The sequence below is a fragment of the Doryrhamphus excisus genome, linkage group LG23 (genome assembly GCF_037039965.1).
Source record: "Doryrhamphus excisus strain RoL-2023G ecotype Guam linkage group LG23, RoL_Dexc_Guam_v1.1, whole genome shotgun sequence".
NCBI classification, from domain to species: Eukaryota; Metazoa; Chordata; class Actinopteri; order Syngnathiformes; family Syngnathidae; genus Doryrhamphus; species Doryrhamphus excisus.
In genome coordinates, this window is record NC_136379.1 from 4,483,388 (window position 1) to 4,503,748 (window position 20,361).

Below are 20,361 nucleotides of genomic sequence, written 5' to 3' on the forward strand. Positions count from 1 at the left end.
CCCCCCCACTTAGACCCACCATGACTCCAGTTATGGGCTCAGACCATAAGTGGGCTAACAGGACCAAGTGGGAGGTAGGTTGCTGTTGATGGACTACACTTGGAATGTCATACAAACAAGAAAGAAATAGAGAAAAAAATACAATAAAATTGAATATAAAGACTAAACTATGCAATTTGTTTAAAAGACATAATATTGTGAAAAAGAAATTTTGTACTGTTAAAAGAAAAGGTTCATACTCATAAGTTGCTCAATATAACATATATATATATATATATATATATATATATATATATATATATATATATATATATATATATATATATATATATATATATATATATATATATATATGTATATAATATATTATAATATATAATATAACACATCCAGCTTATCTATATGAGTTGGTTTAAAAAAAAATGTAAAAGTGGCCCCCACATCCTTTTATGTTTTTGGCCTTCAGTGTGAAAAGTTTGGACACCCGGTTTATGTATGTCTTTTGCTTTTTCTTTGGCTTTTTGCACCCATTCTGCGATGAGAGTCAATGAGTGGTGTTAAAAGAATAACGGGGGTCGCACTGGTTTACTTCTTTTTACACTTTATGACCATTTTGGACTCAAGTCACTCCTTTCTTCGTTCCAAAAGGATCAATTGAAACGACCAGTGTCCTGGGTTAGGCAGATCTTCGAGCGTTGTACACATAGGACATGAAACACCTCAATTTTTTTGTTCGAGCGGTGCACTTCGAGTCATGGTACGATGTACGCACCGATTGCGGCTAACTTTCCAGTCAAAAGTTTAGCCATAGCTAAAGTGCAGTTTGCAGATAATTTGAAGCGAGTAGCAGTAGCAGCACTTTGCTACTATGTTCCAGCGAGCGACCCCGCCCCCACGGGCACCAGGACGAGGTAGTTGGAGGGCACGTAGCCCCTCTGCCTGTCTCTCACCTCCACCAGGCTCCACTCGCGGCTTCCCCTCTTGTCGTGAGGCTCCAGGACGCGAACCGGCTCGCCCGCCACGATAGAGATTTCGTGGTTTCCCCTCGCTGTGAAGCTGTAGGCCGCAAACACCTGCGAGACAACGAGTAGTTGAGCGTTGAGCTCACGTTGGACAAATGAATGCTGTGTCTCAAACTGAGCACTTATGTACTTAGACCTAGCCTTTTGAGTGCATAAGTGCACTCAAGTACAGCACACAGCGTACTAGTAGCTACTTTCCCACTCTTGAGGCTTGCTAATGAGCACGGTGTCCTTGCAGTGCTAACGGCTTAGCAGAGTTTAGCAGTCAGTCAACCGAGTGTCATTGAAACGTCTTCACCTCCCGGCTATGACATCATCACTTTGCATCCCATTTGCATTTTGCTGAGCAGCCGCTTTCGAGACAAGACGGAGCGTCTCAGTGTGGCACCTACAAGGCCGAGACAAAGTTCATCGTCTTGTGAAAAACCTCACGTTGACGACGCTGCCACAGAGCGTGGTCTCAAATATATATATATATATATATTTATATATATAAATAAAACGACGCCAAAGAGCTGGACCAGTCTTGTTTTGGGGGGGGGGGGTTGGGGACACACGGCCATCGTCGTCATTATCAGCGTGAACATGGCCTCAAGGTCGGTAGGTCTTTTATGGCAGGAGGCTCAGGGTCAAGAGGGAGGAGGGGGATGCCTAGAGGAGGTCAGCTGAGTTATCAGTCACTTTAACAGGCAGCGAGGTGACACACACACACACACACACACACACACACACACGAGGTCTAATGAAATCCCGCTCTCCACTCACCTTAATCTCACCGGAGTATACACACGCACATAAACTATCACACATTTACAAGCCTTGACACTCCCGCCTCCGATTCAGGTGTATTAATGGTGGGAGTTTATATCACCTGACACACACACACACACGTGTCACCATGTGACTGATTGATGCTCCTGCTGCAGAGCACACGGTCGCAAGCGTGAATCAATCCACACATGCGCTTGTCATTGACAATTGAGGAAATAAAAATCCTTGCACCTCAACCAATCAGCTCACTGGGCCCGCAAACCACCATTTGATGGCCGACTGACTGATTCATGACATTTTTTATGTGGAATGCTTGACACGGTGCTTTTCCACACGCTGCTACGCCATAAAATCAAAATGACATCGGTTGTGAAATAAATGAAAATCATACTATGCTTATTTTAAGTTTTAATAAAGTAAAAGATTAATTAGGTATTTATTTAGCTGGTGTACAGAAAACCGGTGAAAAGTTTTACAGTGCTTACGAGGCAATAGTACCGGGGGGTACTATACATGGGGTAGTAAGTACATCAGAAAAGTTGGAAAACCTGTCGGAATTACTCACAGCAACTGTCAGTATGCACAACAGCTTTAAATTGTTGACACATTATGTCCCTGAAAAAGGCCTGCCTAATTTGTATAATTATGATACATACAGTCCATTATGCTTCAGTTTTGGGTAACATAACCTGTTTTTTTTAACCTCTGGCAGTTAACTGTTTACCACTTGAGGCTATTCATTGGACTTCAACTGCAATAAATTACTTAATAATGTATCTATTGGCTTTTAACAATCAAACACAATCGCTGTTTAAATAGTGATGAACAATAATCATGTCATTACAATACTGCAAATACTATTAATGTTAGATTACTGCAAATACTAGAGGGGGAAGTTTTAGGTGCCAACCATTTTAACTTAAAGGTGATGCTAACTTTTACATACGAGCATGTGAGGATGGCAAAGTGGGTGTGGGATCACCTGGAAGCAGGGCTGGCTGATCGCCGCATCCGTTTGTTGGAGCTCCGGCGTGTACGAGTGCCTCCTGGGGACGCCGCTACCCTGCGGCAGGGGCAGGTGAGGTGATGGCGGCGGCTCCTCTGCCGGTTGATGATAGCGGATCAGCTTGGCGCATGGCGCGTAGCCTCGCCGGCCTGCGTGACACCATCACGCACACAAAATCGTCAGTTTTTGGGCTTACCTTGATGACCTTGTGCGTGTTCTGATTAAATTCCAGGTGAAGGTAACTTTAGATTTACTTGTCTGCTAAATCCCTATAATTAGGTGTAATTATTGTTTTTTGGTTAATTAGCAACTCCAAATTGTCCATAGGTATGAATGTGAGTGTGAATGGTTGTTTGTCTATATGTGCCCTGTGATTGGTTGGCCACCAGTCCAGGGTGTACCTTCGCCTGAAGACAGCTGATAGGCTCCAGCCCCCCCCCCCCCGGCCCTCGTGAGGATAAGCAGTGGAAAATGAATGAATGAATGAAAATAACACATTATGTTGTTAATTGTTGCAATGAGAAGGACTTGCCAAAAGATGGCGCCAGTGAGCTGTATTGTAGTGTGCCTCAGTTACAGTCCCTGTTAATAATCAGATACAATAATGATGGAAAATGGCCTATCAATATTGTATAATAATAACCATTTATACCTCCGGCATCCACCAGCCACCTGCGTCTGTCCCCGCGGGTGTCGGCATGGCTGATGACGGCCACCAGCTCTCCTTTGGACAGGCTCAGGTCCAGGTCCCGGCTGCCCACCACGGCGCTCATCACCTGGTAGATCTTGCCAGAGCCGTGCTTGTCCGTCAGCTGCTTGAGTCGGAGCTGCGTGGACGTGCCGAGAGGCTGAGAGACGAGACAGAGCAGGCACAGAGCTGCTTCATGTGTGATGTTACAGGATGCCATGCAGCCATGAACACTTAATTAAAAGACCACCATGTTTGCTTCCAGGAATGTGATGGACCTTGTTTGAGTTATGCTTTAATTTCATATTTTCTCCTTTGTACGTATATATATGTTAACTTATCCACATAGTCAGCAGTTGGAATTGTGTTTAGAGGAAGAAGAGAGGGGGGAAAAGTCGGATGAGGAAGGAGTAAGGAAGAAGAAGAAGAGGAAGATAAATGTCAATTGTCATTTCCATTGAAACAGCACTGCATTGTCAAACTACGTGCACTCAGGAACAAGTATACTTTGTACAGTATACAGTGCATCCGGAAAGTATTCACAGCGCTTCACTTTTTGTACATTTTGTCATGTTACAGCCTCATTCCAAACTGAATTAAATTAATCTCTTACCTCAAAATTCTACACAAAATACTCCATTATGACAATGTGAAAAAAGTTTTTTTTTGACATGTTTTGAATTTATTAAAAATAGAAAACAAAAAAATCACATTTACATAAGTATTCACAGCCTTTGCCATGAAGCTGAAAATTGAGCTCAGGTGCATCTTTTTTCCACTGATCATCCGTGAGATCTTTCTACAGCTTAATTGGAGTCCACCTGCAGTAAATTCAGTTGATTGGACATGATTTGGAAATATAATAACTGTCTATATAAGATAAGGTCCCACAGTTGACTGTGCATGTCAGAGCACAAACACCAAGCATGAAGTCAAAAGAACTGTCTGTAGACCTGCGAGACAGGATTGTCTTGAGGCACAAATCTGGGGAAGGATACAGAAACATTTCTGCTGCTTTGAAGGTCCCAATGAGCACAGTGGCCTCCATTATTCGTAAATGGAAGACGTTTGGAACCACCAGGACTCTTCCTAGAGCTGGCCGGCCTTCTACACTGAGCGATCGGGGAAGAAGGGCCTTAGTCAGGGAGGTGACCAAGGCCCCGATGGTCACTCTGTCAGAGCTCCAGCGTTCCTCTGTGGAGAGAGGAGAGCCTTCCAGAAGGACAACCATCTCTGCAGCAATCCACCAATCAGGCCTGTATGGTAGAGTGGCCAGACGAAAGCCATCAGACCAGAGAATTTTGTTTCTCATGGTGTGAGAGTCATTCAGGTGCTTTTTGGCAAATTCCAGACGGGCTGCCATGTTCCTTTTACTAAGGAGTGGCTTTCGTCTGGCCACTCTACCATACAGGCCTGATTGGTGGATTGCCGCAGAGATGGTTGTCCTTCTGGAAGGCTCTCCTCTCTCCACAGAGGAACGCTGGAGCTCTGACAGAGTGACCATCGGGGCCTTGGTCACCTCCCTGACTAAGGCCCTTCTTCCCCGATCGCTCAGTTTAGAAGGCCGGCCAGCTCTAGGAAGAGTCCTGGTGGTTCCAAACGTCTTCCATTTACGAATAATGGAGGCCACTGTGCTCATTGGGACCTTCAAAGCCGCAGAAATGTTTCTGTATCCTTCCCCAGATTTGTGCCTCAAGACAATCCTGTCTCGCAGGTCTACAGACAGTTCTTTTGACTTCATGCTTGGTGTTTGTGCTCTGACATGCACAGTCAACTGTGGGACCTTATATAGACAGTTATTATATTTCCAAATCATGTCCAATCAACTGAATTTACTGCAGGTGGACTCCAATTAAGCTGTAGAAAGATCTCAAGGGTGATCAGTGGAAAAAAGATGCACCTGAGCTCAATTTTGAGCTTCATGGCAAAGGCTGTGAATACTTATGTAAATGTGATTTTTTTGTTTTCTATTTGTAATAAATTCAAAACATGTCAAAAAATCCTTTTTTCACATTGTCATAATGGAGTATTTTGTGTAGAATTTTGAGGTAAGAGATTAATTTAATTCAGTTTGGAATGAGGCTGTAACATGACAAAATGTAGAAAAAGTGAAGCGCTGTGAATACTTTCCGGGTGCACTGTATAATTACGGAAGTACTAATTTAGACATAACAGTCGCAGAAAGCCACAAAAAAAAAAAAGCAGACATTCTTGACACAGACCTGTGTGGCGGGTGCCAGGAGTGTCTCCTCCACACTGTGACACAAAGTCTCCAGCCTCCTTGAACCCTCAAGCACTGCTGACTCAGCCCATTCCCAGAACACGCCATTCTCTAAGGAGCTGTGGGGAAGCTGCATGGAGGGGGAAATTAACTACATTAACAACATCTATTCCATTCCTGGAGTGTCAATTACTCCGGGTGGTTACCTGTTGGGCAAAGCTTTGGAAGAGCTGCTCCATGTCGGAGGTGAGGTCTTTGTGCAGGCAGCTGAACGTGCCCAGCATGCTCCAAATCATCTGCAGCGCCAAGCCGTTAAACTTTGGCAGCTCGTTAAGAAGCAAAGTGTTGATGGTCCTGGGTGAAGAACACCATGACAACTTAAAGAAAAATGATTCAACTCAACATCCGATGCACTCAGGCTCAAGCAGCTGAGCCTCACTTGTACGTGTTGGCTATGGCTTGTTCCTCATAGCTCAGAGAAGATTTGGCCTCAATCACTTCATAGTCGAGGAGCTTGTCCAGCCTCTTCCGGATCAGGTTCCTCGGGCCCAACAGGAGGTCACGGAGCACGCAGAGAGGTTTGTGGATCAGTGTCCTCATCCTCTTTTCCTGGATGAAAACACGATTCATAGAAATCATCACCAAGATGATAATGGTAATGGTTTAATTTCATTTGAACATGCATCAGATTACAATTGAATGCATCACATAATCAGTTCACAGTTCCACATGTCCAAAAGGAGCAGGAAGAAGCAAAGCTTATTAAATCCTACCCCTCCATCTGGTACTTTTACAATCAGTAACTGTTACATTTGTTCACTTCCTGCTTTCCTAATATAGTTTAGTTTTTTTTTTTATCACGTACCGATATACAAGGTGATATGACCATCCAATGCCATAATGGGTACCATAATAAGTGTCAATATAGTGATATGTATAGCACATCATGACTGGTTCAAGACTCTTCATCCTTGTATTTAGCAAACATCAACTGCTTGTATTGTTTCTTGAATTGGCTCATTGTTGTGCATTGTTTGAGGGTACCCTTTTTTGCAGTACATTTAGCGAGTGAAGATTGCTTTTATAGTTATTATCCCATATTTCCACACAATAAGTAAGATATGGTAGAACCAGAGAGCAAAAAAGAGTGTGGAGTGATTTCTGATTGAGAACAAATTTAGCTTTGTTCAATATTGAAATATTTCTGGCCACCTTGTGTTGTAAATTTGTAATATGAGGTTTCCAGCTCGTGTTTTCATCTATTTTTTCATCTACGTATGATGAAGTGATTGACTTATGCCACTTCATGTTGAATCTAGTTGAATGTTTTTTTTTTATTTTTACAATCAGACTCACAAATGTGGGGAGGATCCACTGCCTGAGTGCGGTTGTGATCTCCTTATAGCAAATGGGTGCCTTCTCACCATCCATGTCCAAGTCAAACTCCTCCGTTTTGCACTGCAGGAATCTCTGAGGAGGACAATGCAAAGTGTTAAGTGTCTTATTGACAGGATCCAAACCGCATGAAAATACTCAGTCGTCTCACAGCCCGGCATGTTTTGGTCTCAAATTGACCACTTCTGTTCATACAGTTAAACTTTTGAGTCCATAAGTGCAACAAAATGCAGTGCACTGTCAGCAACACCCAGCCCAGTAATCAATTTAGGCTGGCACTACACTGTCAAAGTACACAGCGTGCACAGTATACTTAGTGTACTGACGGAAGCATTCGATTTGAGACAAATCTATAGTCTACCCCAAGGTGGCGGAGGTACAGCTCCACGTTGTCCAGCAGCTCCAAGATGCCGTGTTCCAGGACGTAAAAGAAGCATTCAAGAGCATCAAACTCTTCGTCCACCACCTACAGACACACATTACATGTAACATATTAAATGTGCCATACATGTCAAACATTTGTTCACAACCTTCTATACATGGTTTTTAACATAGAGCCCTCTAGGCATGTAATAACACCCCTAAAGTCACCTTTATACTCATATTGCGCAACGGAGTAGCCATAATAACAAAAAAATAAGTCAGTTAAGATATAAAGATATAAATAATACTCATACATGCGTGTGTTGCTGTATTTGGGTTAGGGATTGTGAGCTAATTCGAACCTGCAATAAAGCCTTTTGTTCCAGTGATTACGTATGGTGCTTATGTATCTCAGCAAACATTACAGTAACAATACTGCCACCTTGTGACCAGTGTAGAATACTACATATCATCCCAGTATTTTTGAATGCATCTTCTGAAAACTATGGATTTGTATTTTAGTTCATTTTGCCATTTTTATGCTTGAAAATCCCGAGTTAAAAATAAACAAAATTTATTTAAAATGACGTGCAAAGTGAGCACTTTTTTTAAAATTAAATTTTAAAATGTTTTTAATTATTTTAATTAATTATTTTATTACTATAAAAATGTATTAATTAATGTTCTGGAATTTGTATTATTTTATTTTATTAATTATTTTATTTTTTTATTTTTTATTTATAGTTATTTAATTATTGATAAATACATATAAATAATACATAATAATAAATAATAATAATACATATACATACATACAAATAAATCATATAAAGTGTCTCGATCTTAGTAAAGTAAGGTTGTGTCCTGTGATGTCACCTTGGGAGCCATCCCGGTCTCGTGTTTGAGGAACTGTCCAATCCTGGCTGTTTTCTTTGCGATGCTGTGAGAGCTCAAGCGGTTGATCTTGTCCATGATGCTCAGTGTCTCGGTCTTCTTGTACTTGTCAGCTGCAGGTTGCAAGGCAGAGGAACTGACTGTGAAAAACGCGATCCGCTCACCTCTGCTGAGGGATTCAGTTTTCGACCCTTCTCACCGACTTCTCGAAAGCGCTTGTACTCGTTAATGCGGCAGTTGAGAGCGATGGAAGTGTGAGCCGCCTGCTCCAGGAGCGTGTATGCTGGGTGATGCGTGTCTGTGTGCTTCTGGATGGTCTGAAGAAGAAGAGGGTAGCGGGCGATGCGCTGCACCGGCATCACCAGGAAGAAACTCAGAGAGGAGGCGTTCACTTCCGGCCTGTGCGAACGCAGGAGACATGCATTGAGGTGGCACCGGGAACACCCATGGCTCACGAGCGAGATGAAAACCTACGCCGATGCTTTGATGACTTTGACGATCTCGTCCCACAGTGCCTCTTTCTTTTTGTAGGAGTTCTCCACCACAGTGACGCGGTTGTAGTTGGTCAGGTACTCCTTGTAGGCGGCCTCGATTTCAGAGGAGAGACTGAGGAAGGAATCACCTGCATGGAGCAAGAACAATCAGGGATCACAGAAGGCTTGTTTTGCAGCGTCTTTAAGCATATTCAGATTCTATAACTGCATGTTGACAGAGCGATTTCGGCTTCCTGAACCCACCCTGAACACTCTTTCCTGACGGGAAGTGTTAACATGCTGCTTTAAAGGAAGAGGAAACATGCTAATGCTCACACACTGCCTCCAGGAAGAGCGGATCTCCAGGTTGAAGATGCTTCTGATCCAGTAGGCTGAGGAGGCGACTCGAAACGTCGATCACGTCCTCGATGTACAGGAACATGCTGTCCAAGTTGGCAAGCGGAGGCTGTGATGAAAAACACACTGACTCGTTAATCAAGGGTTTGTAAGTCACATTTGTGACCTCCACCATATCAGATATGAATATCGGATATCAGGACACTCGTGCTATCGGTATTGTTCAGCTCCCGCTAACGTTTGGCCTCCATTCCTAACAGATAACAGCTTCTCAATAAAGACTCTATTTGATGTCTTTTTAGTATGCTGGAGCCTATCCCAGCTGTCTTTGGGCAAGAGGCGGGGTACACCCTGGAGTGTTCACCAGCCAATCACAGGGCACATAAAGACAAACAACCATTCACACTCACATTCATACCTATGATTAACATACCTTCCCAATGGCAGTAGCTACTTCCTGAATAAAAGTCTGTCCCCCTAGGGACATGTATGTATCAATATGTATTTCAGTTGGCGGCACGGCGGTCAAGTGGTTAGCACGCAGACCTCACAGCTAGGAGAACAGGGTTCAATTCTGTGTGGCTCTGTGTTTTCTCCGGGTACTCCGGTTTCCTCCCACATTCCAAAAACATGCTAGGTTAACTCCAAATTGTCCATAGGTATGAATGTGAGTGTGAATGGTTGTTTGTCTATATGTGCCCTGTGATCCAGGGTGTACCCCGCCTCTCGCCCGAAGACAGCTGGGATAGGCTCCAGCATCCCTGCGACCCTTGTGAGGAAAAGCAGTAGAAAATGAATGAATGAATGTATTTCAGTTAGGGTGTGTGTATTGGCAAGAATCTGGTGATACGATACGTATCATGATACGATATATCACAATACTGTTAACAAGGCGATATTTTTTTTTTCTTGTAGTTAAAGATTATTTCCTGGAAAACTGAATTACACCAGCAATATGCACTTACTCAACACATTTTTTATTCCATTAGAACAGTATGTTATGCTGTATCACAAACTTTCCTCTGTAAAAACTTAAAGTGTAGCATTTGGATGAATAAAGCTTTAACATCCAGCTTTAAATTTACAAATAAAAAACAAATAAATGAAATGATGTCTCAAAACCCTGCTCAAATGTTCACATTCTATTAGCTGTAAAAAAAAAATATATATATATAGTATACAGTCCCTGACGTATCCACCACCAGAAGAGTATTTTTGTGGAACAAAGTAACTAACATCAGTAAAAAGTCCTTTTAGGATGCTTGAAATAACCATTATTTAACAAAATAGTGATATCAATTTGAAAAACAAAATACCTGCAATATCACAGTACTACTTTTGTAGTATACAAAAGGACCTTGGTATTGCTTGCTAGCGGCAGGTCCTCATGGTGTCTCGCTAAGTGGACTCGCAGATTTGTCGTGTTTTCCCGAATAATTTATTCGGGAAACACGACACATTTTCCAAACGGCATGGGTTTTGTCCATTTCTGCACACCCTACTTTGTGTAGAAATCCAAAATGTGTCCACACTTCAGCCTTGTACGCCGCAGGGGCCGCTGTTATGTGCTGGCATTCGGCCATGTTGAACTGTGTTTATGTGTGAGGACGTTTCACTCGGGAATCTCGTTCAACGTCCTTGCCTAATTGACTACGTAAGTGCTGACACCTAACCATGGGAGGTTTCAATTCAAATCAGAAATTAACTTGAATAAATACCATATACAATCTATGATAAATGCCAAAAAATATCCATATCATACTTTTTCATATCGATACAGTATTGTGGAACAAAGTATCGCGATATATAGCCAAAACGATATTTTTTTACACCCCTAATTTCAGTGTTAGAAAATGTAAATCATACCAGTAGGTCTCATGCCCACTTGGAACAATCTGCACTGTGCCCTGAAAACAAGCCCACAACTTGCCTAACAATGTTCCACAATGACACACAATGGCACCATTATTCAATGCTTGTTGTGTTTCTCTGTCCCGACTGCTGCTTATTTCCATCCTCACAGTGTTTTATTCTTTCCCAATCATGACTCCATCCATCTTTCTCCATGTCACATTATTTAAGCACTGTATGTTATATTACTCCTCCGCCAGTCACTGTGTTCTGTGCGCCTCTTATGGGACTGGCAGCGCTGCCGTTCCTCATTTTTATTTTCTCCTCATCTGCTGTCTCCACGGTGTGTTCATCTTTTCAGTTCTCTTCCACGAAGTGTTCCTTCCGGCCCATAAAGCCTAATTCCTTTCCGTTTTATGATGCCTCGTTTCTATTTCTATTACTGGTGGCATAATAAACGATCATAACGGAGGTATAAGCAAAGCTGCTGATGACAGTAAATTGTGTAGAGCAGCAACTCATTAAGACAATGAGACAGAATTAAATGATATTAGCGTTGAATGATCGCAGGATTGATGGGGATTGTAGCAGGCACTGGTTCGCAAATGGGGGGTACTTGAAGGCACTCCAGTGGGAATAAAAAAATATGAATATACACTGGGGAAAAGGTTTCTAAATGAATCCCAAAAGAGAGCACTTTAAATCAATAACTATTTTATGTGCTAACATATGAGACCATTTCTTCTATGTGTGTCTACAGAGAACATACTAACTCCTTAGTTCTAAAATCACAAATACTTCAACTTGCTGATATAGTTCATCTTCAAACAGCTAAAATAATGCATAAGGTTAAAAATAACCATTCATTCATTTTCTACCGCTTATCCTCACGAGGGTCGCGGGGGTGCTGGAGCCTATCCCAGCTGTCTTCAGGCGAGAGGCAGGGTAAACCCTGGACTGGTGGCCAGCCAATCACAGGGCACATATAGACAAACAACCATTCACACTCACATTCATACCTATGGACAATTTAGAGTCGCTAATTAACCTAGCATGTTTTTGGAATGTGGGAGGAAACCGGAGTACCCGGAGAAAACCCACGCATGCACGGGGAGAACATGCAGAACATGCAGAGATGGCCGAGGGTGGAATTGAACTCGTGTTCCCTAGCTGTGAGGTCTGCGCGCTAACCACTCGACCGCCGTGCAGCCCCAATATAACCTTTTATTTGTATCATAGTTTTGTTAAATTGATTCTATTCTTTGACAGCGATCTCCATCATGGAGGTGCCCAGGATGCCTCGTCCCATCCCCGGGTGGAATTGAACCCTGGTCTCCTAGCTGTGAGGTCTGCGCGCTAATCACTCGACTGCCGTGCCGCAAATTAATTTTTTTTTGTAATAAATAAATAAATACAATTTAACTATATTAGGAAAGCAGGAAGTGAGTTACTGATTGTAAAAGTACCAGATGGAGGGGTAGGATTTAATAAGCTTTGCTTCTTCCTACTCCTTTTGGACATGTGGAACTGTGAACTGATGATGTGATGCATTCAATTGTAATCTGATGCATGTTCAAATGAAATTAAACCATTACCAATATTTACCTGTAGCTTCTGCAGGTTGCTCCTGATGGTCACGGTGCTGATCTGCAGCAATCGCAGGTAGCTCCTCTCGGAGTGCACCAGCTCTTGGATGGCCATCAGCTGCCTCTGTGCCGCCCTTTCTTTGGCCGCTTCCTCTTCCTTCGCCATCCTTTCAGCCTCCTCCACCGTCCTCTCTTCGGATGCGGAACGCTCCTCGGAGAGGCTGTCTTGTGAGCGGTTGGCCTCGTCCGTGACCTCCACGGACTCTGTGGTGTCATCCTCTTCCCCGAATGGATCGTCCTCCAAGCTTTCGTCTGTCTCCTCCTGGAGTTTGTTATCCTGGGTGTTGTTCACGGGGATGTTCTCGGCAGCTCCTGGCGTTGAGGAGACTATGTTATGAATAGTCCGGGGGAAGGGGACGGGACAAGGCATCCTGGGCACCTCCATGATGGAGATCGCTGTCAAAGAAGAGAATCAATTTAACAAAACTATGATACAAATAAAAGGTTATATTGGGGCTGCACGGCGGTCGAGTGGTTAGCGCGCAGACCTCACAGCTAGGAGACCCAAGTTCAATCCCACCCTCGGCCATCTATGCATGTTCTCCCCGTGCATGTGTGGGTTTTCTCCGGGTACTCCGGTTTCCTCCCACATTCCAAAAACATGCTAGGTTAATTAGCCACTCCAAATTGTCCATAGGTATGAATGTGAGTGTGAATGGTTGTTTGTCTATATGTGCCCTGTGATTGGCTGGCCACCAGTCCAGGGTGTACCCCGCCTCTTGCCCGAAGACAGCTGGGATAGGCTCCAGCACCCCTGCGACCCTCATGAATGAAGGTTATATTGTTCATTTGGCAAAAAGGCTAAAACCAAAAAGGTTAGCCCGTGGATTTAACCAAGCAAACAGGCTACGTTACTGCAATTGCTGCATGGGTGATCATGTTGCATTCAGCGAGTAGCTTTTCAGTTGTTAAACAATCATGTGGAAAGACACACCCTGCAGTCAAGGAAAAGATCTTCATCTAATCAGGAACTACTGAAATGTGCTTAAGACCTGTCTCATGCATTTTTAAAAAGTGGAACAAAAGTCTGGAAACTTGGCATCGTGGTCCGAATTGCCCATCATCAACACGAGATCTTGGTGTAAAGTACATGAAGTCTGGATTAAAAAGCAGAAGCTTGTGAAAATGATGCCACAGTGAATATGAGCTGTAATCCCACCAAAATATTAAGACTGTGTAACCCTTTTCAGCAGGCTGCACGGTCGTCAAATGGTTAGCGTGTAGACCTCACAGCTAGGAGACCTGAGTTCAATCCCACCCACGGCCATCTCTGTGTGGAGTTTGCACGTTCTCCCCGTGCATGCATGGGTTTTCTCTGGGTACTCCGGTTTCCTCCCACATTCCAAAAACATGCTAGGTTAATTAGCGACTCCAAATTGTCCATAGGTATGAATGTGAGTGTGAATGGTTGTTAGGCTCCAGCACCCCAGCCACCCTCGTGAATGAATGAATGAACATCTGTGTTATAGATAACAAAGCATATTACTATTATTAGTCCTATTATTGGTATTATATTATCTGTTATATTATATGTTATATTTTCTGTTGTATTATGGCTTTTTTCCCCCTCTCTAGTTTCACTGTATTCTTTGAATGTTTCAACTGCAGGCCGCAAATGGCCCCTGGGTCGCATTTTGGACTCCCTTGATTTAAAACTATGTTGATTATCAACTAACTAACTACCTAACGACAGCCAAACCAATCACAGTTTGCCGCACTTATGTTGTTAAATGAGTTAACTGAAATAGTTGAAATTGGAGTGTGTTTTTTTTTCTATCCTTCTTCCTCTTTCTCCTCGTCCTCTCTCTTCTTCTCTCTGTTGTAATTATGACTTTATTCCCATAATATTTTTACTTTATATTTATCCATCCATCTATTTTCCTCTGCTTATCCGGGTCCGGGTCACGGGGGCAGCAGTCTCAGTAGGGAAGCCCAGACTTCCCGTTCCCCGGCCACCTCCTCCAGCTCCACCGGGAGGACACCAAGGCGTTCCCAGGCCAGATGTGAGACATAATCCCTCCAGCGTGTCCTAGGCCTACCCCGGGGCCTTTTCCCGGCTGGAACACCTCACCAGGGAGGCGTCCGGGAGGCATCCGGACTAGATGCCCGAGCCACCTCAACTGATGTGAAGGAGAAGCGGCTCTACTTTGAGCCCCTCCCGGATGACTGAGCTCCTCACGCTCTCTCTTAGGGTGAGTACTTTATATTTATTACAATATTTATTCCAACATTACAAACTGTATTTCAACTTTATGATGCCAAAATTAATTTATTTCCAACATTATTCTCTTAATATTTTGATTTTATTCTTATAAAATGACTGCAGATTTAAAAATTTTGTTGTTGTTTGTTATTTTTGTTGTTGTTCATTCTATTTTATTCTATTTCTTGTGTTTCTTGAGTGTGTTTTCTCCGGGTCCAAGAATAATAGGCTAATAATTCTAAATTGCCCATCGGTATGAATGTGAGTGTGAATGTTTGTATACAGTATTACCTCATACCGTGAACCGTAATAAGTAAATAGTAGACATAAGCAAAAATAAGCCACTCTTACTTGTGTGTTGCCATAAATGACTTGGACAAACACCAAACAATTACTGATGGTGCTTGTGTGGTGCTTAGCACTGATTGCTAGCCAGGCTAATGCGGGAAGAGACAAAAAGTGGGAGGCGGAGCTACAGAGCGGCTTTGTTGTGATTGTTTACGCCACAATAAACCACGCATGAGTAGTCACTAAGTATTGTCATGGATGTTCTCAGTCTGAACACCGGGAGTTAAGCTCCGCGGGGGGGCTGCGAGGTGCTTACAAAGCATCTGTCGCCGCACTGCTGTGACAATTAGCGCCAGGATGACCTCAGATGAGTTTTATGTGTGATTAAATTACAATCGAGGAGGTACAGTTCCGGCATCCTTGTCTTCCTGACGATGTTTTGTTGTAAAAAGCGACTCTTGCACGTGTTAAAAGTGGCGTTGACTCCTCACTTAGTGGCTACAGCAGCTACCACTCTTCTGGGGAGACTTTTGACAAGATGTTTGAATGTGTTGAACTGATTAAAAGGCAAACTAGAAGAATTAATTAATAATAACTAAAACCAATCCAAAGTGGGTCAATACTGTATCTGAACAAAACGTCTCAGCTTTGTTACAATTAACAAAGCAAATCAGCTTAATATTGAACAATATATCCAAAAATGGCCCTGACACCCCTGACTTAATTGATCATTTATCATGTCAATCACTGGCATATTGTAGTTTTTGTGTCTTTAACTCTATTTTAGGGGCGGCACGGCGGGGAGACCTCACAGCTAGGAGACCAGGGTTCAATTCCACCCTCGGCCATCTCAGTGTGGAGTTTGCATGTTCTCCCCCGTGCATGCGTGGATTTTCTCCGGGTACTCCGGTTTCCTCCCACATTCCAAAAACATGCTAGGTTAATTGGCGACTCCAAATTGTCCCTTGGTATGAATGTGAGTGTGAATGGTTGTTTGTCTATATGTGCCCTGTGATTGGCTGGCCACCAGTCCAGGGTGTACCCCGCCTCTCGCCCAAAGACAACTGGGATAGGCTCCAGCACCCCCGCGACCCCCGTGAGGAAAAAGCGGTAGAAAATGAATGAATGAACTCTATTTTAGTTGCAAAGTGTCTTAACTAGCAGTGTTCCTTCATGTACTGCATGTGTGGGTATCAGTAAAGACATGGCGACCCACCATTAAAAACAAGTCATGGTCTAAAAGCGGACAGTGTCCTTTTAGCAAACTAATTACATTGCAAGAATCCACTAAGACTAAAACGACTACTTTCTGAAAACACAAGTGTGTTGTGTTGCTGCCGAAAAACAGCAGCAAAGTGTGTGAAAGCGACAGCACAAACCTTGGAGTGAGCGAAGACTCTTCAGTTTAGACGTACTGCTTCTCCGGTGTCCTGCTGGAATCTGCTGCAGAGGAGACGCCGCTGCACGGAAAACACACACATAAGTTGAAATTTCTCCACTGACTCACACACCACAATGCTGTAGCTGGGCCTCATGCGGCACGAGTGTGTGAGTGTTGAATCACTGGTGTGTGTGAGACAGCAGTGGTGTGTTTGGCTGGGTGAGCAAAAACAGGGGGGCGGGGTGGAAAGGAGGGTGGGCCTGCTGTTTAGGAGAGGAAAACAGGGGGGAGGATGCAGGACACACACACACACGCAAGCACACACACAGAAGAGCTGAATAAGCTGATTGACTGCAGCAGCCGGCGTGAAGAGGAAGTGAAACTTACCCTGACTGAAGACGATTGGCCGACAGCTCCTCACCGTGCCAACAAGGACCAATCAGAAAGAGGCTTCGGGGACCTAATTTACTGGCCAATGAGGGCAGAGCGACCAGGCGATTGAAGTTTTACTCTGGCGGGGGACAAAAGCACGGTGGGACGTCCCATCTTCTCCCAATTGGCCAGTCATTGTGTGTATGCTGCGTTGCGAGATAATAAACAACTCTTGAAAATGTCAGCAGAGAAAAAGAAAAAAATTACACCCCATAATAATATAATACAGTCATCTCTTTGTTGTCACGGTTAATTGGATGAGTTAAGTGAATTTCCACAGGATTGCTGTTTTATATTTATATTTTTTATATTGCTGATTTATAATGGAATGTTTTCACATTTAGAGTATAGTAGACTTGTATATGACCTTCTAAATACAGGTTCTAACAAAATTAGAGTCCTCAAGATGTGACCTAGAACCCCTATAGTCACCTTTGCACTAATATTAGCCAAAATTGTAGACATAATAACAGGAAATAAGCCATATAAGACATAAATAGGACTTTTGCTCGTGTGTATTGGTGAGTTTTAGCATGGCATGAGTTACGGCCGATCAAGCTACATTACAGTAACATTGGTGACACCTAGCGACTAGCGCAGAATAATACATAAACATATAGGGGTCTCTATGCATCTTCTGAATGCTTTATATTCACAATTTAGTTGCTTGAAATTGCTTAAGGTTAGCGCGCAGACCTCACAGCTAGGAGACCAGGGCCCTCGGCCATCTCTGTGTGGCGTTTGCATGTTCTCCCCGTGCATGCGTGGGTTTTCTCCGGGTACTCCGGTTTCCTCCCACATTCCAAAAACATGCTAGGTTAATTGGCCACTCCAAATTGTCCATAGGTATGAATGTGAGTGTGAATGGTTGTTTGTCTATATGTGCCCTGTGATTGGCTGGCCACCAGTCCAGGGTGTACCCCGCCTGTCGTCTGAAAACAGCTGGGATAGGCTCCAGCACCCCTGCGATCCACGCGAGGAAAAAGCGGTAGAAAATAAATGAATGAATGAATATCATAGGGCATCTTCTGAATGTTTTATATTCACAATTTAGTTGCTTGAAATTGCTTAAGTTAGGCAAAAATTTGCTTAAATGTGCATTTTCTTAAAAGAATAAAAACAGGCCCTAATCAACCACAGAGATTAGCGCCTATTACCTTTGCAAAGGCAGATTTTTATGACGTGCAGGATGGTGTATTGTTAGGCGAGAATAGGACCTAAGCAATGCAGACGGACTACAATCTTAGCATGTGAATGATCTTGAGCTATGCCAGTGGCCAATACGACACAATGTAGTCATTACGGTGAAAAACTGCGAGTTCTGAATGAGGGGGGCGTGTTGCTGTGCCCATCAGACTGACTGCGAGGAATGCTGCAGGACGACATTCCTAAAGCCTACGACTCACAACGATTATGTCCTTAGCTTGGTTGACACCTTCAGCGATGACCAATTAGAGGGGAGGAAAACAACATCATTTCCAAACATGATCTCTTTGGACACTGACAACATGTAATTACTGTACTTACAATTACTACGTAATACTCCGATTCAGTCTGGAGGAAAACCCTGAAGGACTGTTCCAAACTGTCACCGCGTGTCGTTCATTTTACTGCCAACAAGAGTCCACCTCTTAACACACTACAGCATTCATGAGTGCAATTGCGTGCTCCAACCCTGGGCTGTTTTTGGAAACTTTTGAGGTGGATCACTATGGTGGAAAGGTGACTTCTGCCACGCAGGGCGGAGCGATTATGTCACTGGAAAGCCAAACGAGGAAATGTGTTTGCCCTAACAATGTTGACACTCTGGCATAAAAAATGCTTTTACTGATGTTTGCACCATTTGCGTTAGCATAATGCAGAGAGACACAGAGTTTGCCTCAAAGTAAGCACAGTACAGAAATGACTACTTGACCAAGTAATATATCAACTGAATAATTATAAGTAGCACATCAGAAATAATGCAGTATTAACTAAGAATTGAACAAAACCAACCGTTTAAGTGAGTGATGATTTCAGCAAAGACAATCTGGGGGCCGCCAACCAGATAGCGACGCATGGACAAGATATGATGTGTGCATAGAAATAAACATCTCATTAGCAAAAGCGAACTCTTTCTCACTTCTTTAGGTTCTCAGGAAGATAAGGAAAGATACTTGGCCATCAGGATATTGGGAATTTGATATAAATTCTGCCATTATACTGAGATTTTCTATTTTTATAAGAGTGAAGCCATAATATTACAAGCAAAAAGTCATAATTTTATTAGACTAATGTAGTATTCTGAAATAAAAGTGATTTCTTACACAAAATAAACAGTTAGGAAGGAAGCCCGCTCCTCTGTGACGTCACAACGTCCTCTGAAACTGAGCATTTTGAGGCATACCGAACTTCTTTCAGGGCTCACTTCTAAATGCGCAAACCTCATTATCTGAAACTATGGCATCGTTTAACACAGAATACAACATTCTAACTACATTTATAGGTCAGAAAAGTGAAAAAAACAGAATAGGTCCACTTTAAAATTTATTTTCTTATTACCAACCATGCTAAAATACCTGTTTGTATTAATTAGGCTTTATCTCTGTCCACGTGTTTCCACCGGAAGCAGCAACCGGAAATATGACGGCTTCACTAGAAAAGTGGTGATGACGTCAGATAAATACAATTGGACGCTGACGAAGTGCGATGATCTTTCAGCCATATGTTTTTCTGCCAATCTGTATTAATTAGGGTTTCTTGTAAGCAAAATTGAAAACATTTACACCTAGCTTTGAGGAAACTCTTAATAATTACGTGTAAGGCTTCAGTCTTCAGGCTATCATGAGACCGCCATTTAAATCACGTGAGTTGTGCTATGATAAACAGGTGGATATTCATCAAATGGATAACAAGTCGGAAGACAATCGTCAATCATGTTCACTAGCAAAGCCCTGATAAATAGACGTAAATGAAGTCAGCTGGTACAACAGTTGTTGTATTAGCTAACGATGGGTCGAAAGAAAAGTAGAAGAAAGAAAAGAGTAAATTACCTTGTTTTAGCCTCCTTTATGTTTTCACTCTGAACTCGCGCACCTGTCAAGCAACAAGAGACACGAGATTACTTGACACATCCGGTCGCTGCCTTTCACATTAAAGGCATTTAATTACGTTTATTCATACTAATGGTAGATCTAGCTGTTCCTAAACTTTCTGTATACGTTTCTTTTGAAATCAAGATTTCAAAATTTTCTATGGATTTTACTATTTAAAAACAGATATTTGCAATCCCTGAATGGTGAAGCCCATGTGTCTACACATGCAAACTAAAGAAAAACTACACAGTTTAATTCACATAAACGCATTGTACTTAATATTTTAGTGGGGGGGG

At 42.8% G+C, this 20,361-nt stretch overlaps 1 protein-coding gene across 2 annotated transcripts; it reads right to left on the bottom strand.

The window, feature by feature from the left end:
• Positions 1-356: 356 nt before the first annotated feature.
• Positions 357-20,107, bottom strand: arhgef37 (Rho guanine nucleotide exchange factor (GEF) 37). Of its 2 annotated transcripts, XM_078788582.1 has the most exons (16): positions 20,024-20,105; positions 16,947-17,137; positions 16,558-16,638; positions 12,647-13,083; positions 9,170-9,299; positions 8,835-8,982; positions 8,560-8,759; positions 8,343-8,473; positions 7,465-7,569; positions 7,065-7,178; positions 6,148-6,317; positions 5,915-6,062; positions 5,710-5,838; positions 3,452-3,647; positions 2,776-2,948; positions 357-1,073 (listed from the first exon to the last, which is right to left on the bottom strand). In XM_078788582.1, the coding sequence occupies exons 4-16, from the start codon at positions 13,070-13,072 to the stop codon at positions 867-869; spliced, it is 2,277 nt and encodes a 758-aa protein (XP_078644708.1). In that variant the 5' UTR covers positions 13,073-13,083; positions 16,558-16,638; positions 16,947-17,137; positions 20,024-20,105; the 3' UTR covers positions 357-866. The 2 variants fall into 2 exon arrangements, with proteins under 2 accessions (XP_078644708.1, XP_078644709.1); XM_078788583.1 differs by lacking the exons at positions 357-1,073; positions 2,776-2,948 and adding an exon at positions 3,251-3,381 and having other exon boundaries at positions 20,024-20,107.
• Positions 20,108-20,361: the final 254 nt, after the last annotated feature.

Excerpts from the sequence above, each read along its gene's own strand:
- arhgef37 (XM_078788582.1), bottom strand. The coding sequence starts at position 13,072 with ATGGAGGTGCCCAGGATGCCTTGTCCCGTCCCCTTCCCCCGGACTATT. Across the intron at positions 7,570-8,342 it reads AGACCGGGATGGCTCCCAAG|GTGGTGGACGAAGAGTTTGA; the intron begins GTGACATCACAG and ends GTGTGTCTGTAG. Across the intron at positions 2,949-3,451 it reads GTGGCTGGTGGATGCCGGAG|GCCGGCGAGGCTACGCGCCA; the intron begins GTATAAATGGTT and ends GGTGTCACGCAG.